At 39.1% G+C, this 22,422-nt stretch overlaps 1 protein-coding gene across 1 annotated transcript in view; it reads left to right on the top strand.

The window, feature by feature from the left end:
- sv2ca (synaptic vesicle glycoprotein 2Ca) overlaps nt 1-11,857 on the top strand; it is a 117,820-nt gene extending 105,963 nt beyond the window's left edge. Inside the window, exons 12-13 of the mRNA XM_061906337.1 lie at nt 1,102-1,261; nt 8,715-11,857. Coding sequence (XP_061762321.1) covers nt 1,102-1,261; nt 8,715-8,898 — 344 coding nt within the window. The 3' untranslated portion in view covers nt 8,899-11,857. The remainder of the gene's footprint in view (nt 1-1,101; nt 1,262-8,714) is intronic.
- Nucleotides 11,858-22,422: the final 10,565 nt, after the last annotated feature.

The following is a 22,422-nucleotide window of genomic DNA, read 5'->3' as shown; positions in this document are numbered from 1 at the left end:
CCTTAACAGTATGAATAGCATGTTGACACATTTCAACATTTAATACCCAAATAACTAAACTGTGTTTAAAAAAAAAAGTTACTTACTAATATCAACAATATATACTTTATTATATTTCATTGTGTATTCTAATTTTAGGAAAAATATACAAGCAGCAAATAATATTTTTCTACCATTCAAGGTAGTTTAAACCTAGTTTAATAAATAAGCAATGAAATCACTCAAATATTGTTTTACAGTACATTTTTTCATGCATTTATTCATTTTATTTTCCAGTGAACTATACGTAATATATATCTGATTTAGTGGAATTATCATCCTCATCATCGGCGGTCACTCAAAACGAGTTTGACAAACCTCCTGGTAGGGATGTATCCCTTTATAGAGGATATTTGTGCGTGACTTAGTTTAACGTGGGGAAACTGGTGCACAGACAGTCACCACACGATCCTTGACCGATCCGGGTCAGGGTCCAGTGGCATGGAGTCCAAGACGACTGGGGACCCTTTTCTGCTGCAGCCTTCATCCGCCATCCCAGCTGTTGTGACGCTCCGTAGGTTTAGCAATCATTCTCCGCCTGTTCCCCCGTTGAGGTCTTGGGTTGTTATTTCCCCATAACTGGGCCCACATTAATGTGGGGGTGCCTTCTTCTTCTGCCATCGCATCCGTTGGGGTGGTTCTTACATTTACCGTCTTCCGCCCGCTCCGCGTTGAGGTCTTCACCGTATCCCTGGCTAGGGGGCAGTCAGGTACTAGACCTTTGCCAAGTAATAAAGGGGTTAACCTCCTAGTGCCCCGAGACCCCATAGAGGAGCCTCCACTGCCGGATGCACTTTAATGTCCTGCCCAGGACAGGAGTGGACATTTAGTAGAATGGCCCTCAAATAACCACCCAAAACATATTTTCTGTAGCTTATATTCTTGTCACTCTGTCTATTCATCTTAACAAAAAAAATATTTATTTTGCTTTTGATCAATTTTGGAAATATTTTCTTTGTTTTGCTCAAGCTGCTGTTCCCGACCCATACTTTTTTTTTTTTTTGAAAACCCTGCCTTTGTGAATACCTCTTGCACTTTCACCTTGGTTCCTTTCTCCACCAGGTGGCTCCATGGTGTTGTCTGGCATCAGCTGCTTCTTCCTGTGGTTTGGTACCAGTGAGTCCATGATGATTTTCATGCTGTGCCTTTACAACGGCCTGAGTATCTCTGCCTGGAACTCCCTGGACGTCGTCACAACTGAATCCTTCCCGACTGCCAGAAGGTGAGGTTATGAGTCATGCTGTTTATATCTGGCATAGGCTACAATGCTGCTTAATGTGCGCCCCCAGGTGGTCATAAGTCTAACTTCCAGCTTATTCCCTTCAACTGCTTTGAATAAAACAAACATCTTCTGGTGGATGTAGCTGTCTCCTAAATCTAAATCCGGCTAAAATTCCATCCATTCATCCATCCATCCATCCATCCATCCATCCATCCATCTTCTTCCGCTTATCTGAGGTCGGGTCGCGGGGTCAGCAGCCTAAGCAGGGAAGCCCAGACTTCCCTCTCCCCAGCCACTTCGTCCAGCTCTTCCCGAGGGATCCCGAGGCGTTCCCAGGCCAGCCGGGAGACATAGTCATAGCTAAAAATAATAATCCAAAAATGTAGTTGCATCTTTTCATTGATGCCGTGAACCTTAAAGGGGAACATTATGACAATTTCAAAGGGGTTAAATACAATAAAAAATCAGCTCCCAGTGGCTTGTTGTATTTTTTTTTCAAAATTTTACCGGTCCCGGAATATCCCTAAATGAAGCTTTAAAGTCCCTTATTTTCGCTATCTTCGAAACTACTATCCATTTGCCTGTGACGTCATACAGTGCTGCCAATGTAAACAAACAATGGGAATACCACAGCAAGATATAGTGACATTAGCTCGGATTCAGACTTGGATTCCAGCGGTTTAAGCGATTCAACAGATTACGCATGTATTGAAACAGATGGTTGGAGTATGAAAGTATTGAAGAAGAAACTGAAGCTATTGAGCGAATAGCTATTGACGCTATTCATAGCCGTAGCATGGCTGAATAGCTGCGTTAGCTTCGCTGGTAAAATGTGCGGACCAAACGATCAGGACTTCCGCATCTCTTGACACTGGAGCAACTTAAATCCGTCGATTGGTAAGTGTTTTTTTCGCATTAAATGTGGGTGGAAGGAAACGTAATATAGTTGCAAATGCATCTGCAGGTTATCCATACATCTCTGTGCCATGTCTGCTTTAGCACCGCCGGTAAATAGCATGTTAGCATCGATTAGCTGGCAGTCACGCCGCGACCAAATATGTCTGATTAGCACATAAGTCAACAACAGAACTCACCTTTGTGATCTTGTTGACTTTATCGTTGCAAATGCATCTGCAGGTTATCCATACATCTCTGTGCCATGTCTGTCATCGCCGGTCAAATGTGAAGACACTACAGCACATTCAATGGGGGTCTGGCGGCAGACACTTTCGCATCTTCGGTGCAACTTGAATCCCTCCCTGTTAGTGTTGTTACACCCTCCGACAACACACCAACGAGGCATGATGTCTCCAAGGTTCCAAAAAATAGTCGAAAAAACGGAAAATAACAGAGCTGAGACCCGTGTGTGTAATGTGTAGAAAATGAAAATGGCGGCTGTATTACCTCGGTGACGTCACGTTCTGACGTCATCGCCACCAGAGCAATAAACAGAAAGGCATTTAATTCGCCAAAATTCATCCATTTAGAGTTCGGAAATCGGTTAAAATACCATCAAGGTTAATATTGACGCTTACATAGGTCTGTTGATAATGTTCCCCTTTAAAGCTGTTTGGGTTTACAACAGTGTTCTGCCAGATTATTTTAGGTAAGATATTGTATCAGTTGCTAAGTTACCGTACATCCCAGCGGGCAGAAGACATTAAAGGCCTACTGAAACCCACTACGACCTACCACGCAGTCTGATAGCTTATATATCAATGATGAAATCTTAACATTGCAACACATGCCAATACAGCCTTTTTATTTTACCAAATTGCAATTTATATTTCGCGCGAAGTATCCTGTTGAAAACGTTGCGATATGATGACGCGTGCGCGTGACGTCACGGATTGTAGCGGACATTTTGTTCCAGACCGATCCCAGCTATAAGTCGTCTGCTTTAATCGCATAATTACACAGTATTCTGGACATCTGTGTTGCTGAATATTTTGCAATTTGTTTAATTGATAATGGAGATGTCAAAGAAGAAAGATGTAGGTGGGAAGCGGTGTATCGCGGCTGCCTTTAGCATCACAAACACAGTCGGTGTTTCCTTGTTTAAAATTCCCGAAGGTGAAGCTTTACTATGGAACAGAGTGGTCAAGCGAACATGGTTCTCTATCACATGTCAACCGGCAGGTTTCGGTGAGAAAATTGTGGTAGTAAGTCGTCTCTTACCGTAGACATGAGCGGAGCTTGCGTCGTTCCTCGTGCACCTGATAAAGAGGCAGCTGCGGACTCTCTTGCCTCTTCCAACCGGCCGCCCTCAAACGTGGGATGCTTCCACCGTGGACGAGGGGGAAAAAAAGCTCAGCCCGGCCCGACCGGCTGCCTTCGCTTCGCTTTGTCGAGAAACGTGGCTTCCCTCAGAGACACTGACGGTCACCACACCCGTGGCCACACTCTTCCGACTTTCATGTACAACTATATAATCTCACTAAAACACTAGTATCACAATAAGCAGATAAGGGATTTTCCAGAATTATCCTAGTAAATGTGTCTAATGACATCTAAAACCTCCCACTGCCCTGTCTTTTTTTTTTCTTCTAGTCCTTCACTCTCACTATCCTCATCTACAAATCTTTCATCCTCGCACAAATTAATGGGAAAATCGTCGCTTTCTCGGTCCGAATCGCTCTCGCTGCTGGTGGCCATGATTGTAAACAATGTGAGGATGTGAGGAGCTCCACAACCGGTGACGTCACGCGCACATGGTCTGCTACTTCCGGTACAGGCAAGGCTTTTTTATTGGCTACCAAAAGTTGCGAACTTTATCGTCGATATTCTCTACTAAATCCTTTCAGCAAAAATATGGCAATATCGCGAAATGATCAAGTATGACACATGGAATGGACCTGCTATCCCCGTTTAAATAAGAACATCTCATTTCAGTAGGCCTTCAAAACAACGTTAAGAACTTGTTGAATTAGGTAACGTTGGAACAACATGCTTTTTGACGACGTTTAACCAATGTTGGGTTCTGACGTTGCTAGACCATTGAATTTTTGTCATTTCCCAACTAACACTCTACAACACAAATGTATCGTTGATTTGACCATTGAATTTTGGTCATTTCCCAAACAATATTCTACATCACAAATACAACGTTGATGACGTTTAAATAATGTTAGGTTCTGACGTTGATTTGACCATTGAATTTTGGTCATTTCCCAAACAATATTCTACAACACAAATACAACGATACATTTGTGTTGTCGTCAAAAAGCATGTTGTTTGAACGTTGAAACAACATGCTTTTTGACGACATTTATTTTATGTCAGCTTGTGACGTTGATATGACCGTTGAAACAACAACGTGGATCCAACGTTGCCTCAATTTACAAATACAATAGTGAATTTGCAAACTCCAATCTAGTTTGCAAACAATACACAACAATTATTTTCAACAAAAGAGGAGAAATATAGGCTTGGAGAAAAATGTCATTTAAAACATTTGTTACGCACATACGACACTTAAGACCTTCAGTATATCAGTATGTGGAATTAAATTATGGAATGGATTAAGTAAATAAATCAAACAAAGTACTAATATGATCCACTTCAAGAAACTCTTCAAACTTACAATGTTTACAAAGTACAAAGAAGAAGAACAATGATGAACATTCTGAATTTATTTCATCCAGCCATTTATTTTCTAGATAATATAATTTATCTCACCATATGAAATATAACTTACTTCACTAATTAATTATTTTATTTTTTTTAATGTTATTACTTATGGAGTATATTGTAAATAATTGAGAACAGGAAGTGAACAATAGTGGGTAGGATTAAATAAGCTCTGCTTCTTCTTCCTCCTTTTTGGACATGTTGAATAGAGGAAGTGGAAATGGTCATGTATCATGTTGTATTCATGCATGTTCAACACAAGCTCAACTCTACTCAATTTGTTCAAATGTTTTTGCAATCAGACAATATATTTGGCATTATTGGCTGGAATTTTTACTTGACATGTGACTGCAGATGACAGTCAAAACATGTCAGGTAAAAATTCCATGTAATATACCGAAAATATTGTCTGATGACAAGAAAATTAGAAAAGTATATAAAAAAGAAGACATAAAGTACCTTTTTGAGCAACATTTTGCAACGTTGTTTCAAAGTCAGTTTTAAAGGATGTGTGTATGATCAACATTGTATCAATGTCTTGTGCCTGCTGGGATTTGTCCATCAAGAGAAATTCTTAACAGAATCTATGCAGGCCTAAGAAAGACACAAAAAAATCAATGCACCGTAACATAAAGATCAACCTATTTAGGCTCAATGAAAGGCAGAGGGAAAGAGTCGAGCGCTTCAATTGTCCCATTTTACTATCGCCAAAGCTGGATTCACATTGCAGGTGCTACTATCCAGATTTCATGTAGTGATTATACTGTACTACACTAAAGTGAGCAATAATAAATAACAGAATATCAAATTGGCCTGGACTGGATCTTCCCTGTAGGTTTGAGTGCAGGTAACCTTAGAATCACTGCACACTGGCTGTTGTTCTTAGGGCTTTATGTATCGATTATTTTAGTAATCGAGTAATCCGTCTTAATTTGTCCGATTAATCGAGTAATTGGAAAAAAATCACACTCTATTGAAGGGATGTCAAACATGCAGCACGCAGGCCGGATCAGGCCCGCAAACAGGTTCCACGCGGCCTGCGAGACGAGTTTGCTAGGTGTAAAATTGAGCTGCATTTTTAAATTAAAGAAACTGTTGTTATAAATTTGTCCACTCGATGTCCCAATAGCAATTCTGTTAGGCAAGCAAATGGTTTATATAATGGCGAGGAAGTATGCCAAGCAAGAGGTACACGGTGAAGCTGGGCTGTGACTCCTCCTCCTCGATCCAACGTTAAACAAACAGGAGTAAAATAAACAATTGATAACCCTCCTTAAAATGCTGCATGAGACACTGCACATTGCTATAGTTGTGTGAAAATTATTGTCTTATGTGCAAATTTAAAGAAATTGAACAGTGAAAATGACAAATGAGGTAGTTTTTTGTTCAATCCCAGATAGGCTGTGATTTATAAAAGTTTTTTTGCTTTGTAGATACACTGAAATTAAGTCCAAGTTTATTGTGTTCTTAATGGTGTTTTTAAAACGTCACCAATTTTCCTTAGAATTTTCAACTAATTTGAAGTGTTTTGTCAAGTGGATTATTTGTGATACGTACATTTTTAGAATGTGCATGTTCTATTTTGGGCAGAAGCCAAATAAAACAAAAAAATAATCTGAAGTTGTCATTGATGTTTATTTAAATTAACGTGCCATGATTTTACCCGTCTGGCCCACGTGGAAATAGATTTTCCTCCATGCGGCCCCTGAGGTAAAATTAGTTTGACACCCCTGCGTATAGCTTCAAGTAGTCTTTTAGGCTTTGTTCACACTGCCGGTCAATTCCGATGTTTTTGCCCACCTGTGACCTGTGTCGTATTTTTTTCATGTCAATGTGAACAGTGCAATTCCAAATGTTTCAAATCCGACCCAGGCCTCTTTCCTAGGAGATTCATATGGCTCTATTCATCACAGTTTACCTGATAATTTGGGTCGTGCACTATCCACTTTAGCCACCAAATGTCAGAGTGTTGCATGTCTTAAAATGTGTTTTGTGGCAATTCCAACTTTGACCACAGCGTCAGTTGCTATGTAGAGTGGCGCTTTCCGTCATTTTCAGCAAACTGAATTGCAAAATAATCAACCACCCCTCTTCCTCTTCAGGAATGGAGTCATATAAATACATTCCCTACTGTATGTGGATATATATCGAGTGCGACTGCAGTCTGAACATAATGTAATCCTTAAACTATAAACTTTTTTGACCGACTTCAACCATATGGTGCTGAAAAAGGAAATGAAATCAACTCAATAATTATTAGTGAATTCAAAATAATCAGCAACTTTAATTCAAGAACACAATATATAAAACACTTTAACCTAAAAAACAAAACGAAAAGAACAATTTGCGTAGTTTTTTTTTAAAATCAAAATGAAGAAGTTTTGATCAGTGGTTATCATGTGTATGTTTTGTCATGAACTTCTTTTCAAAGCAAGGTTTGAAGCATGATACTGATAAAGCATGTTCCCCAGGGTCACTATTTGAGAAAAACTGGAACAGTATCACGTAAACAATGTAGCAACTCCTACATGTGGTGGTTAATCTTTTTTTTTTCCTTTTGCAGCGCTGATAGGTGAAATTTTTACTGGATTGTCTTCAAACCTCAATCAATGATTGCTAATGATTTTTCACTATCAGCATAAAGATGGCATGTGCAGCTGAAGACCAAATTGATTAGTTCTTCCGACATACTTCACTGATTGTGAGTCTGCGAGTTAAAGGCCTACTGAAATGAGATTTTCTTATTTAAACAGGGATAGCAGGTCCATTCTATGTGTCATACTTGATCATTTTGCGATATTGCCATATTTTTGCTGAAAGGATTTAGTATAGAACATTGACGATAAAGTTCACAACTTTTGGTCGCTAATAAAAAAGCTTTGCCTTTACCTGAAGTCGCAGACGATGACGTCACCGGTGTGAGGGCTCCTCACATCCTCACATTGTTTATAATGGGAGCCTCCAGCAGCAAGAGCTATTCGGACCGAGAAAACGACAATTTGAGGATATTGATAGCGAAGGACTAAAAAAAAATTATAATAAAGTAAAAAAAAAAGAAAAGGCGATTGCATTGGGAGCGATTCAGATATTTTTAGACACATTTATTAGGATAATTCTGGGAAACCCCTTATCTGCTTATTGTGTTACTAGTGTTTAAGTGAGTTAAATAGTACCTGATAGTCGGAGGGGTGTGTCCACGGGTGTGTTGACGTCAGTCTCTGAGGGAAGTCACGGCAGCTGCATGGACGGCGCAAGCTCCGGTGATCTCCGGTGAGAGGCGACTTTTTACCACAATTGTCTCACCGAAACCTGCCGGTTGACAAGTGGTCGGGAACCATGTTTGCTTGACCGCTCTGATTCATAGTAAAGCTTCACCTCCGGGAATTTTAAACAAGGAAACAACGTGTGTTTGTGTGGCTAAAGGCTAAAGCTTCCCACCTTCATCTTTCTACTTTGCCTTCTCCATTATTAATTGAACAAATTCCAAATGATTCAGCAACAAAGATGTCCAGAATACTGTGGAATTGCGCGATGAAAAGAGACGACTTTTAGCCACAAGTGGTTCTGCGCTAATATGTCCCCTCCAACCAATAACGTCACAAACACGCGTCATCATTCCGCGACGTTTTCAACAGGAAACTCCGCTGGAAATTTAAAATTGTAATTCAGTAAACTAAACTGGCCGTATTGGCATGTGTTGCAATTTTGATATTTCATCATTGATATATAAACTATCAGACTGTGTGATCAGTAGTAGTGGGTTTCAGTAGGCCTTTAAAGATGACTCATTTACCTCTCTTCTTGCTGAATCATCTGTGCACAGAGGAACAGGCTTCGGGTTCTGCAACGCCCTGTGCAAGATGGCTGCCGTCTTGGGGAACCTGATTTTCGGCTCTCTGGTTGGCATCACCAAGGCCATCCCCATCCTCATGGCGTCGTCGGTGCTGGTGACCGGAGGTCTGGTGGGTCTGCGGTTGCCGGACACCAGGGACAATGTCCTCATGTAACACCAGCTGGAGGAGAAAGGAGTGCTTGGATGATACATATCTTTAAGTATTTTCATCATATTTAACTTCCAGACCAGTCGTCCTCAAACTTATACAAAGTACCATCTCAGAAAAAAAAGTACCACCATAATAGCCACCATTAAAATACAGAAGGCTTAAGGATTCATTAAAACAAGGCATAAGTTTTATTTAAAAAGTACATTTGGTATTGTATCATTACATTCAGTTCGAACAGTAACACTGTGTTTGAAAATTTAATTAATTGGCGTACCACTAGTGTAGGGGTGCCCTTTGCATTGATCGCGAGGTACCAGTCGATCGCAGAGGGTGTTTCAGTCAATCGCCAGCCAAATTAGCGATTATCAATTTTCACAAAGACGTCAGTTTCGTCACTTGATTGATATTCACGGCACCCAAGGTTCTTGTGAGGCCAGATCATTGTTAAGAAAAAAATTACCAACAGGAAGGCGAGAAACACTTCTATTTCAACAGACTCTCGTGCCGTACCTGATATCAAAACTCTAAAGACCGACTGCACAGTTCCTGCCCTCACAATAAAAGCGCTGCTCCGTCCTGCCTGCGCTAACAAAATAAGAGTCTCAGAAAGCCAGTGCACACGAGCTAGCAAGCTATGGAGTTTGCCACCGATGTATTTCTTGTAAAGTGTATAAAAAGGAGCAAGGAAGCTGGACAAATAAGATGGCAAAAAGCAACCATTTTCATGTGGTATTGGATAGAAAGGACTTTTTTTCCCCTCCATTTGAAAATGTGGACGCTATCATCACTACTGTCTGATTTCAATCAATGCAAGTCCTCAGAATCAGGTAATACACCAACTTATATTCTTGTCTTAATGAAAGAAAGGATTTTATATGTGTTAAACATGTCACATGTGACGAACCCCAAGATGCAGAGAAAGCAGGCTTGGTGCAGGAAAACATAATTTAATGTCAAAAATACATTTAAAACACAAACCAGAAACTAGGAATAGCCAAACTGAAAACAGGAACCAGCAAACAGAAAAACTGGAAACAGCTAATGGCTAACAAGATCTAGCAAATGGGAAAACACAGAACAATTAGGAACTATCAAACAGTAACAGCTTACCACAAACAACAAGTAGTACACAATAACATTGACAAGTCGTAATGACAATACTCCAGCCCTGACTGGAGGACAAAGCAGGTTTAAATAGCATCTTGCTGATTGACACCAGGTGTGGCCAGGTGTCAATCAGCCACAGTTGAGAGGAAACAGCGCTCTGGGAGACAAGCAGGAAATAGCCAAAATAAGAGCGCAGACAGGAAATAAAGTCAGAGGAAAAAACAAAACATAACTAAACTGTGAGTGACAAACCTGACAAAACATGCTTGTAGTATTATTAAAAACTTTTAACTTGCTAACAATAATGTCTATTTCATGAATAGATAAGTATAAATTATATATATGAATGAGGTAGATCCTTTTGTCTTGGTCAATTGAAAAGTAGCTCGCCTGCAGAAAAAGTGTGGGCCCCCCTGCACCAGTGGTACACGTACCGCAGTTTGAGAATCACTGTTGCAGGCAATCGCAACAGTACAAGTTAGTAAGTTACACGTATTTTCCTGTCCAAAAAATATTTTTTTTATTACATTCAAGGCAGGATTCTAGCTGCATTGGGCATCTTCTGCGGCGTTATCACATCGCTTAAGCTCAAGGCTTTAATATTAATAGTCTTATTAAGAGGAGCCAGATGGGGAGAAAAGTGCAAAACAAGCCGTAATGAGCTCATCCAGCCTGCTGGGCGATAACGGAGGGAATAGATGATCAGACAGAGCGGACGCACAAAGCAGATGCACGGCAGCTGGTTTTCCCCGGAAACACACATGTTGAACACAGTTGCAAAACACACACACAAAAGTAGCCCGCCTTTACATACGTCCAGCCTGGACTGTGCCCGACTTTGCTCGCAACCTCTCCAGAGTAGACGCACAATAGGTCACCATTAAACTACCGATCTGACAACGCTATGCGTTGCAATGATGGCAGCGTGAATCCGATCCTTCATTACAGTATTGTCCAACTACACTTAAGAAAAAATGTCTCTTCTGGTTTTGCTTGGTGTTTTGTTTGTTAACCGACTGTGATAATGACACGCCGTCCTGCTTTCCTCTCAGGGGACAAAAACAAACAACTACTTAGATCGGGAGTGTCAAACTTATTGAAGATTGGGGGCCACGTGGAGAAAAATCTACTCCCAAGTGGGCCAGACTGGTAAAAACACGGCATGATAACATAGAAATAAAGACAATTTAAGATTTTTTTCTTTGTTAAAAAATAGAACAGGCACATTCTGAAAATGTAGAAATCATAATGTTTTTTTGTTTTTTTACACTTACATGTTGCGGTTAATAGTAGTCTACCTTTTATTTGTCGTTATTTATACTTTCTGAATAAATTATGTGATAATGTTCAACAGTCAACTCATTGGTATTCATTTTCAATTTATCAAGATAAAAAGGTCGTTTAAAAATCTAATTACAGTATGTAATTTATGTAGTTTGCTAATTTTCCTCAACTGATGAGCTGTGATCGTGTGGTTTATTTTTTTCAAACATATTTGGAATCATCTACATCAGGGGTCTCAAACTCAATTTGCCCGGGGGTCACTGGATGCAGACACTGGGTGAGGCTGGGCCGCAAGAAAAGATTACTTAAAAATTCTAACATGCACGTTTAATGGATTCACTTTCTTTGAACGGCTTACCCATCCTAGTAACATTTTTCCAAGGGACACCCAAATTTAAATGCATCTCTCGACAATTTCCCGGGGTAAGCAATGCCCAATTGTAAGTCCTGATTAAAACCCAGTTAACAATTCCATAAAAGTTCCGTGTTAGCGCTGCCATTACCGCCTTTTATACTACATGTCATCGCTATCGACTTAACATCATATGATATGGCGTGGCGGCCTACTTATATACAGTAAGTGGGGGGGGGGGGGATAGAGTAGGGAGGCAGGGTTTGGTGGTAGCCCGGAAGAGTCATTTGTTCTGTTGTGTTTATGTTGTGTTGTAGTGTGAATGTTCTCCCGAAATGTGTTTGTCATTCTTGTTTGGTGTGGGTTCACAGTGTGGCGCATATTTGTAACAGTGATAAATTTGTTCATACAGCCGCCGTCAGTGTGACCTGTAAGTATGCCTTGCAGTCACTAACATGTGTTTGCAGAAACCTTACAGAACATGTGGCTGAGACTGTATGCTGTATGTTTGATGAAAAGGTGAATGCTATGACTTGTGTTCATAAAAGCCAAATACAGAAATGTCTGGAATGGTACGCTGTTAGTACAAGATGTAAAGGGCGTCAAAGGCAGTTGTTCGCGGGAATTTGAACAACTCCCGGAAAATTCGGCAGGGTTGGTAATTATAGCAAATATGACGATGTCAAGCGCCATTCATATAAAACTCGCGGGCCACACTAACACTAATTTTACATATCAAGGTGCGGGCCGCAATTGGCCCGGGGGCCGCGTGTCTGAGACCCCTGATCTACATAGATACAATGAATTGCTATTGCAACATCTAGTGGACACATTTAAAACAGCGGTTTCTTTTATTAAAAAATGTTGGCTCATTTTTATACCTAGCAAACTAATTGGGCTGTATTAGGCCCGCGAACAGGTTTTATCTGGCCCACGGGCCTCATGTTTGACACCCCTTACCTAAATACTAAATGGCCTTTTTAAATGTGCCTCTCTTGTACATGACTATAACAAGCGGAATATACACTGGTCGTGTTAAGGAAATCAAAATACAGCAGTACCTCAAATTACAAGCCTAATTGGTTCTATGACGGAGCTCTTAAAGGGGAACTGCATTTTTTTTGTAATTGCGCCTATCGTTCATAATCATTGTGAAAGAAAATTAACATGGGTTGAAGTAAATTGATGTAAATATAAGTCTGCTTATGCCAATTGGAGGTCCTCTATTCCGCCCATAATATACAATTAAAAAGCATTCAAAAACCGCCAACAATACTCATTTATATTTTGTGATTTGAATATTAACCAAGTATTAGACATATTGTTATTATAAGCGCTAACACAGACAGATTATTTATAGCAGCGTGTGTGCCTACGTTGACATCATCAGGTGGCAAGCTGCTTCCTTGCCTCCTTTGCTCATCAGAATCAGAATCAGGTAATACATCAACGTGTAGGGCTGCGAATCTTTGGGTCTCCCACGATTCGATTTAATATTGATTCTTGGGGTCCCGATTCGATAATATATCGATTTTTTCAATTCAACGCGATTCTCGCTTCAAAAACGATATTTTTCCGATTCAAAATGATTCTATATCCATTCAATACATAGGATTTCAGCAGGATCTACCCCAGTCTGCTGACATGCTAGCAGAGTAGTAGATTTTTTTCAAAAAAGTTTTTATAATTGTAAAGAACAATGTTTTATCAACTGATTGCAATAATGTAAATTTGTTTTAACTATTAAACGAACCAAAAATATGACTTATTTTATCTTTGTGAAAACATTAAACACAGTGTGTTGTCAAGCTTATAAGATGCGATGCAAGTTTAAGCCACTGTGACACTATTTTTCTTTTTTAATTTTTTATAAATGTCAAATGATAATGTCAATGAGGGATTTTTAATCACTGCTATGCTGAAATCATAGCAGTATTGCTAGGTCATGTTTGTTTTTGGAATTGGATTGCATTGTTATGGTATTGCTGTGTATTTATTGGTTTGTTGGCTTGAGTAAAAAAAAAAAAAAAAATGTTTTAAATAAAAAAATACATTTTTTAAAGAATGAGAATCGATTCTGAATCGCTCAACGTGAGAATCGCGATTAGTATTTGAATCGATTTTTTCCCACACCCCTACCAACTTGTATTAGTTTCTCCAAGAAAGAAAGGAATCTATATGTTAAACATGCACATATTTTGTACACCATTAACATGTGAGCAAAAACAAATATATGTGTGTGTGAGGTAGATCACCTCGACTTAGTCATTTAAAAAGTAGATTGCCTGCTGAAAAAGTGTGGGCACCCCTGTTGTAGATCATAAATCATATGTCTTACCTGGCTAATAGAAGGACGAGAACATATTCCGACAAGTTGGTACACTTTGACAGCCAATATAGATGCGGGAATGGCAAGAACGACATGAAAAGACGCCTGGTTACATGCTAGCAGTCGGCATTCTAATGACAGCAGACATTATACAGTAAGTGATTTTTTATTATGTTTGCTGGCTCTCATGAAGTCTGCAGTGAGTACTAATCAGTGATGTTAAAAGAAAAGCGAATGTTGTGATGGGTTTTTAAAATAAATGCACCGCGTATGGTCAAAATGATCAAAATACGTTAATATTAAATGTCATTATAAATGTGCCTGTTACTACATTAAATATATACTTACATCATGTATATAAAACATTGATAGAGGATTATGGATGTTTTGTACAAGGCTTTATAGACAGGCTCCTGTAGGCTCCATTGTAAGCGGCCTTTTGATCACATTCATTTAATATTTAGAATGCATAAAAAACAAATACATATGTGTTCTTGTCTTAAATAAGGATTGTAAATAATAGGCAAAATTGCCCCCCCTCCCCTCCAAAAAAGTGCAGTTCCCCTTTAAAGGGTCATATAATGATATTTTTTCTGCATTTAAAACATTTCCTTATGTCTATATCAATGGTTCTCCAACTTTTTCACCATGTAACCTTCAGAAAACCACTTGGCTCTTCAAGTACTACCACAATGACCAACATTTAAATACAGTAGCGGAGTAGGTCTAAGTATTCATTAAAAACAAGGTATTTTCAATATTTTTGCCACTGTAACATTACACACAGTTTGAACAGTAACACTGTGTTTGAATATAGGAAAATAAAACCCTGTACTTTAATCAAGTGATTATTTGGTCTACCACTCGTGGTACACTTACGACGGTGAAATGGTGCTTCTTTGGTCAAAATGTTGCAAAGATTATGATCTTCTAGCTGCTTTCTGACCGTCACTTCAAGATGCGCCGTTTTGTAGGCGGTATTTTTTTACGTGCCTCCACTTCGACAGCATCTTTTACCCATCATCCTTGATGTGCTTTTAGCGCTTCCAGAGCAAGACTACCTAGAGATTAAGTTTGAACTGTACGCTACTTTGTATTAGAAATGACAACAGCGGAGGATGCATGTGCATGTACGAGCCAGTCTGCCCCACGACAAGACGATAGAGAAAAACAAGGAACCCTTTGGCGACAGCGCGGACGGCAACGGCGGACCCATGCAAACTACCTACGGCTAGTCCTGACCACTTCCAGATAATCCGCTGACATCTCCAATGGCACAAACGTCAACAAATAGATCCCAAAACAGCTCTTTTCCCGTAAGTATAAAGAAAGGCAAGATACTTTTATAAATATCCCCCAAGGTTTGGTTTCACATTTTCGGGACTTATGCAAATCCCTAATACACAACAGCAGGCACCAATAGGTAAGAAAAGTTGGTTTTGCATAATATAGTCCCCTTTTAACCTCTCCCTTTGAAATGAATTATAACCAACTTAATCAGTGCCTGGCATACCCTAACCGCACAATTTTAACAGGTAACACGCCTTTTAAAATTAAAAACACACTTTGAAACAATAAATAATTAATTACAAATAATACAATATACTTTGGAGAGTGGAACTCCACAGTGACTCATTCAAGCTGCTTCTCCGTTAAACACTCCATCAGCAGCTTCTTTATATTTTCATGGATAAATGTCCACCTTTTTATATATTCTTTTAAAATCCTTAGCTGACATTCTGCTTCAGTATGCTGCAGACTGTAATTGCTTCATCAAATTTGCTACAGGCTCGGTCATGTTTTGATGATTTCATTTATTTATTTAATTCAGTAAATGTCCTCCACACTGTCCCAGGGTTTCCCACACATTCATTTATTTGTCGCGGCCCGCCACAAAAGAACTAAAGCCGCCACAAAAAAAAAACATATATATATATATATATATATACATATATATATTTTTTTCGGCTTTTGACTCGCTCGACCGCTCATAAAAGCAATGGGACTCTGTCTGTGAATGGAGCTTGTACTTACATATTATATAAAGATGTTAATATTATATAAATATGTACATAAAGTGTTGTAATTATATTCCAACTCCGCGTTCTTCTTGGTCATCGCCGCCGATAATGAATAATAACGGACTTTAGTCCCAATTAAGTTTGTTTTGATGGTGGATGCACCTGAAAATCTCTGCCGTGATTTATAGTCGTCCCTCTGAAGTAATAATTGTTCATTATAAATCAAATATTTTGAGGGTCAAAGTAGCAGTTAAACATGCGGCCCGTTAAGATTTTCAACCCGGGCCGCTGGACGTTCAACATAATTCATTTAAACCTTAAACATCAAAACTGTAGCCGCCATTATGATGTGCACGGCTATTTTTAAATGACCGTAAATCTTGAATGACTGAAATCTGTGCTTTTGAGTGATATATGAGTTATTACGGTAATCTACTGTACGTCACAGCAGCTCAGACGAGGAAAAAAGCAGAGGGGGCAGGATTTGTGTCAGGAACAGATGCGGAAGCAATTTTGTACAACAAATGTCTGCATAAAACTGATAATATATCATATTCCAGGTGTCTATTACACTTTGCAATTATATTTTGTTAATATTCAGTGTTCTATTGACCATCGTTAATATTGTAAATCCCACTTTCTTTATTTCAATGTACATTTTGGGTTTCCCATTCAGTAAAAAAAATAATTGACTTCCATTCCATTTTTTTGAGGTGGTCCGTTTTTAGAGTTCTAAGGGACATTGTGACTTTTAGTATTAGTGTTCCTGAAAGTAAGGGACCCAAACACACATACTGTACAGCAAATTTTTACAGATAAATATATTTTATGCACACATACACATTGGCCCCCAGACACATTTTTTCTCTAAATTTGGCCCCCAAGTCAAAATATTTGCACAGCTCTGATCTAGTGGTACATAATTCGAATCACTTAATTAAATACTTAAACACAGTGTTACTGTTCAAACCATGTGTAATATTACAATGGCCAACAATATTAAATACGTTTCACTTTTTTTAATTAATATTCAGACCTACTGTGCTACTGTATTTTAACGTTGGTCATTATGGTAGTACTTGGAGAGCCAAGTAGTTTCTGAGGTGGTAAAAAAACAAACAAAGAACCACTGAGCTAGAGCAAACATTTTTTTTCAACAACTTTTTAAATATGTTTTTTTTTAACATTATAAGAGTCTTCTAGACATGAAGTAATACCCTTTAGACACCTTTACACTCTTTTAATCCAACATATTATCTGAGGCAGAGCCAATCAGTGGCCACGATACTGAACAACACGCTCTGATTGGTTTGGTCCAATGCTACTGTCGTATCCATATTCATAGTTCATTTAGCCATTTTTATGGTTGGAAATGCCTATTTTAGGGTAAAAAAATGTGGAATAAGCTTTCAAAAAATAAAATAAATGATGTTGCAAGGGACGATTGTATGACAACATACTCATATTCATCCATATTATATGTGCGCTGCCCAAACATGCACTGATATAGTAAGTGGTCTATTACATGCAAGAAGAGTGTTAATAATAATTCATTATAATAATCCATAATAATAGGATGTGTCCTGGAGAGTATTTTGTTTGAGATATTGGATGAATTTATTTTAGGTACTGTACTGTATCTTACGTGTGTGTGTGTGTGAGTGTGAATGTGAGTGTAAGCATGCATGTGTATGCACACACTTACTTGTGTGTACATTCCAGAGTGTAAATAATGTACATAATCAAAGCTAATATTCCCGAGCGTCAGGATTACATGTGTGTCCACTACTATGTCCATGTTGTACATCTTTGTGTGTCCTTGGCTTCTCCCTGACTCCCTTCTGTATGTGTGTGTATTTAATTGCATGGAAAAAATCTGATATTTTGTGCGATTGGTTTTGTTTTGTTGCTTCCTCCTGTGAAAAACAAAGGCAATATTCAATGGTTTGTTGAGGGGGGGAATGTGAATGTATCACTCTTGCAAGTTGTGTCCATCCTCTTCACCAGAGGTAATCAAATAAATACAAAAGTCGTGTGTGTTGTTGTGAATATCGGGCCTGCCAAGTCATTGCTGAAAGTGGCTGTTCCGAGGTCATTACGTGTGGAAATATGTGGAGAAAGGAATGCCAAAATGATATGAATATGTTGGGAATTGCAGTCTGTGTTGCTTTTAAAATATGAACAATAAAAAAAAAGATGTTTACTTGCAATGAATTTTCTGTGGTTCTTTTTCACTGCGAGGAAAGATATTACTTTACAGCACTTCCCAGATTATTTGTGTTGTATTCATACAACACAAATATAATAGGCATACTTGCCTATCATATTATTTGTTTTTAAACTAACTACTCTGTAAAATATATATATTTTTGCTTGTTTCTACAAGATTGGACAACTATGGACATACATGACGAAGCCGCTCTATAAAAATGTGTCTCTCTGCATACTCCAGTTTACACTAGTTTTGTAAAGAGACGGTCCACTGTGTAATTGTGACTTCATCCGTGACCCTAGAAATTTCCTCCATCCATCCATTTTCTACCGCTTGTCCCTTTTGGGATCGCGGGTGGTGTGGAGCTTATCTCAGATGCATTCGGGCGGAAGACGGCGTACAGCCTGGACAATTCGCCGCCTTATCACAGGGCCAACACAGATAGACAGACAACATTCACACTCACATTCACACACTAGGGACTATTTAGTGTTGCCAATCAACCTATCCCCAGGTGCATGTCTTTTGAGGTGGGAGAAAGCCGGAGTACCCGGAGAGAACCCACACAGTCACGGGGAGAACATGCAAACTCCACACAGAAAAATCTCGAGCCCGGGATTGAACTACTCAGGACCTTCATATTGTGAGGAAGACGCACAAACCCCTCTATCACCGTGCTGCCCTAAATATATATATATATATATATATATATACATCCATCCATCCATCCATTTTCTACCGCTTATTCCCTTTGGGGTCACGGGGGCCGCTGGTGCCTATCTCAGCTACAATCGGGCAGAAGGGGGGGTACACCATGGACAAGTCGCCACCTTATATATATATATATGTATAAAAGAAAAAAATATATATTTATATAAGAAAAACAAGCTTCATGATTTGTGCTGAAAAATATTTGTGTGTATATATATACAGTGGGGCCAAAAAGTATTTAGTCAGCCACCGATTGTGCAAGTTCTCCCACTTAAAATGATAGGTACACTTCAACTGTGAGAGATAGAATGGGAAAAAAATCCAGGAATTCACATTGTAGGAATTTTAAATAATTCATTTGTAAATTATGGTGGAAAATAAGTATTTGGTCACTTCAAACAAGGAAGATCTCTGGCTCTCACAGACCTGTAACTTCTTATTTAAGAAGCTCTTCTGTCTTCCACTCGTTACCTGTATTAATGGAACCTGTTTGAACTGGTTATCTGTATAAAAGACACCTATCCACAGCCTCAAACAGTCAGACTCCAAACTCCTCTATGGCCAAGACCAAAGAGCTGTCGAAGGACACCAGGAAAAGAATTGTAGACCTGCACCAGGCTGGGAAGAGTGAATCTACAATAGGCAAGCAGCTTGGTGTGAAAAATCAACTGTAGGAGCAATTATCAGAAAATGGAAGACATACAAGACCACTGATAATCTTCCTTGATCTGGGGCTCCAAGCAAGATCTCATCCTGTGGGGTCAAAATGATCATGAGAACGGTGAGCCAAAATTCCAGAACCACATGGAAGGACCTGGTGAATGACCTGCAGAGAGCTGGGACCAAAGTAACAAAGATTACCATCAGTAACACACTACGCCGACAGGGACTCAAATCCTGCAGTGCCAGATGTGTCCCCCTGCTAAAGCCGGTGCATGTCCAGGGCCATCTGAAGTTTGCCAGAAGCACATGGGAGAACGTCATGTTGTCAGATGAAACCAAAATAGAACTTTTTGGTATAAACTCAACTCGTCTTGTTTGGAGGAAGAAGAATACTGAGTTGCATCCCAAGAACACCATGACTACTGTGAAGCATGGGGGTAGAAACACCATGCTTTGGGGCTGTTTTTCTACTAACGGGACAGGACAATTGACCCGTGTTAAGGAAAGAATGAATAAGGCCATGTATCGTGAGATTTTGAGCCAAAACCTCCTTCCATCAGTGAGAGCTTTGAATGGTTGACCAAATACTTATTTTCCAACATAATTTACAAATAAATTCTTTAAAATTCCTACAATGTGAATTCCTGGATTTTTTCCCCCCACATGCTTTCTCTCACAGTTGAAGTGTACCTATGATGAAAATTGCAGACCTCTGTCATCATTTTAAGTGGGAAAATTTGCACAATCGGTGGCTGACTAAATACTTTACATATATATATATATATATATATATACAAACCCCGCCTCCATATGAGTTGGGAAATTGTGTTGGATGTAAATATAAACGGAATACAATGATTTGCAAATCCTTTTCAACCCATATTCAATTTCAATTGAATGCACTACAAAGACATGATATTTCATGTTCAAATTAAAAAACTTTAAAAGAAAAAAAAAAAAATTAACTTACAATTTCATGGCTGCAACACGTGCCAAAGTAGTTCGGAAAGTTCACCACTGTGTTACATCATCTTTTCTTTTAACAACACTCAATAAATGTTTGGGAACTGAGAAAACTAATTGTTGAAGCTTTGAATGTGGAATTCTTTCCCATTCTTGTTTTATGTAGAGTTTCAGTCGTTCAACCGTCCGGGGTCTCCGCTGTCGTATTTTACGCTTCATAATACGCCACACATTTCGGATGGGAGACAGGTCTGGACTGCAGGCGGGCCAGGAAAGTACCCGCACTCTTTTTTTACGAAACCACGCTGTTGTAACACGTGCTGAATGAGGCTTGGCAGGCGCCCTGAAATAAGCAGGGGCGTCCATGAAAAAGACGGCGCTTAGATAAGTTAAGTTAAAGTACCAATGATTTTCACACACACACTAGGTGTGGTGAAATCCCCTTGATCGTCGACTGGGAAGTGAGGGGAGCAGTGGGCAGCAGCAGTGCCACACCCGAGAATCATTTATGTCATTCAACCCCCAATTCCAACCCTTGATGCTGAGTGCCAAGCAGGGAGGTAATGGGTCCCATTTCTTTATATTCAGGGTATGACTTGGCCGGGGTTTGAACTCCCAACCTACCGATCTCAGGACGGACACTCTAACCACTAGGCCACTGAGAGGGTAATAGCATATGTTGTTCCAAAACCTGTATGTACCTTTCAACATTAAGGGTGCCTTCACAGATGTGTAAGTTACCCATGCCTTGGGCACTAATGCATCCCATACCATCACAGATGCTGGCTTTTGAACTTTGCGTCAATAACAGTCTGGACGGTTCGCTTCCCCTTTGGTCCGGATGACACGATGTCGAATATTTCCAAAAACCATCTGAAATGTGGACTCGTCAGAGCACAGAACACTTTTCCACTTTGCATCAGTCCATCTTAGATGATCTCGGGCCCAGAGAAGCCGGCGGACAAAGGGGTTTACCTCGCCCCATCCTTTCTTGTGAAAGACTGAGCATATTTTGGGAAGCTGTTTTTATACCCAATCATGGCACCCACCTGTTCCCAATTAGCCTGCACACCTGTGGGATGTTCCAAATAAGTGTTTGATGAGCATTCCTCAACTGTATCAGTATTTATTGCCACCTTTCCCAACTTCTTTGTCAGTGTTACTTGCATTAAATTCTAAAGTTAATGATTAATGGCATGAAAAAAAAGTTTATCAGTTTGAACATCAAAAATGTTGTCTTTGTAGCATATTCAACTGAATATGAGTTGAAAACGATTTGCAAATAATTGTATTCCGTTTATATTTACATCTAACACAATTTCCTAGCTCATATCGAAACGGGGTTTGTATATATATATATATGTATATATATATATATATATATATATATATATATATATATATATATATATATATATATAAATAATATATATATATATAAATATAAATATATATATATATATATATATATATATATATATATAAAAATATAAATATATACCGCTTATTCCCTTTATGTACTTATTTATTTTAATTTCTATATTGTGCCTCACTCTGGACTGCCTTGACTTTAAAAACCCCGCCTTTTGTCACATCGTTTTTAGTGCCAATCTTAATCATTAATCCGATCTCAAATGAATTGATGAATTGATACAACGACCACTTCAATTTACAGACAAAAATAACGAGTGTATGCAACAGTCTGTTCATTATTATATCATTATGGGTGACAAGTCATTTTCACATATCACGGAGAAAGAACACACGCAAACGCCACACTCCCCTTGAACTAAACCAGAGTGTAGAAATATACATACTTTTCGCATCGTCAGTGAACGCAACACAGGACTACGCCTTCTTCTGACCAGCAGGGGGCGCAGATAGC

This window comes from Nerophis ophidion, linkage group LG07 (assembly GCF_033978795.1).
Source record: "Nerophis ophidion isolate RoL-2023_Sa linkage group LG07, RoL_Noph_v1.0, whole genome shotgun sequence".
NCBI classification, from domain to species: domain Eukaryota; kingdom Metazoa; phylum Chordata; class Actinopteri; order Syngnathiformes; family Syngnathidae; genus Nerophis; species Nerophis ophidion.
This window is presented reverse-complemented; position numbering and strand designations above follow the sequence as displayed.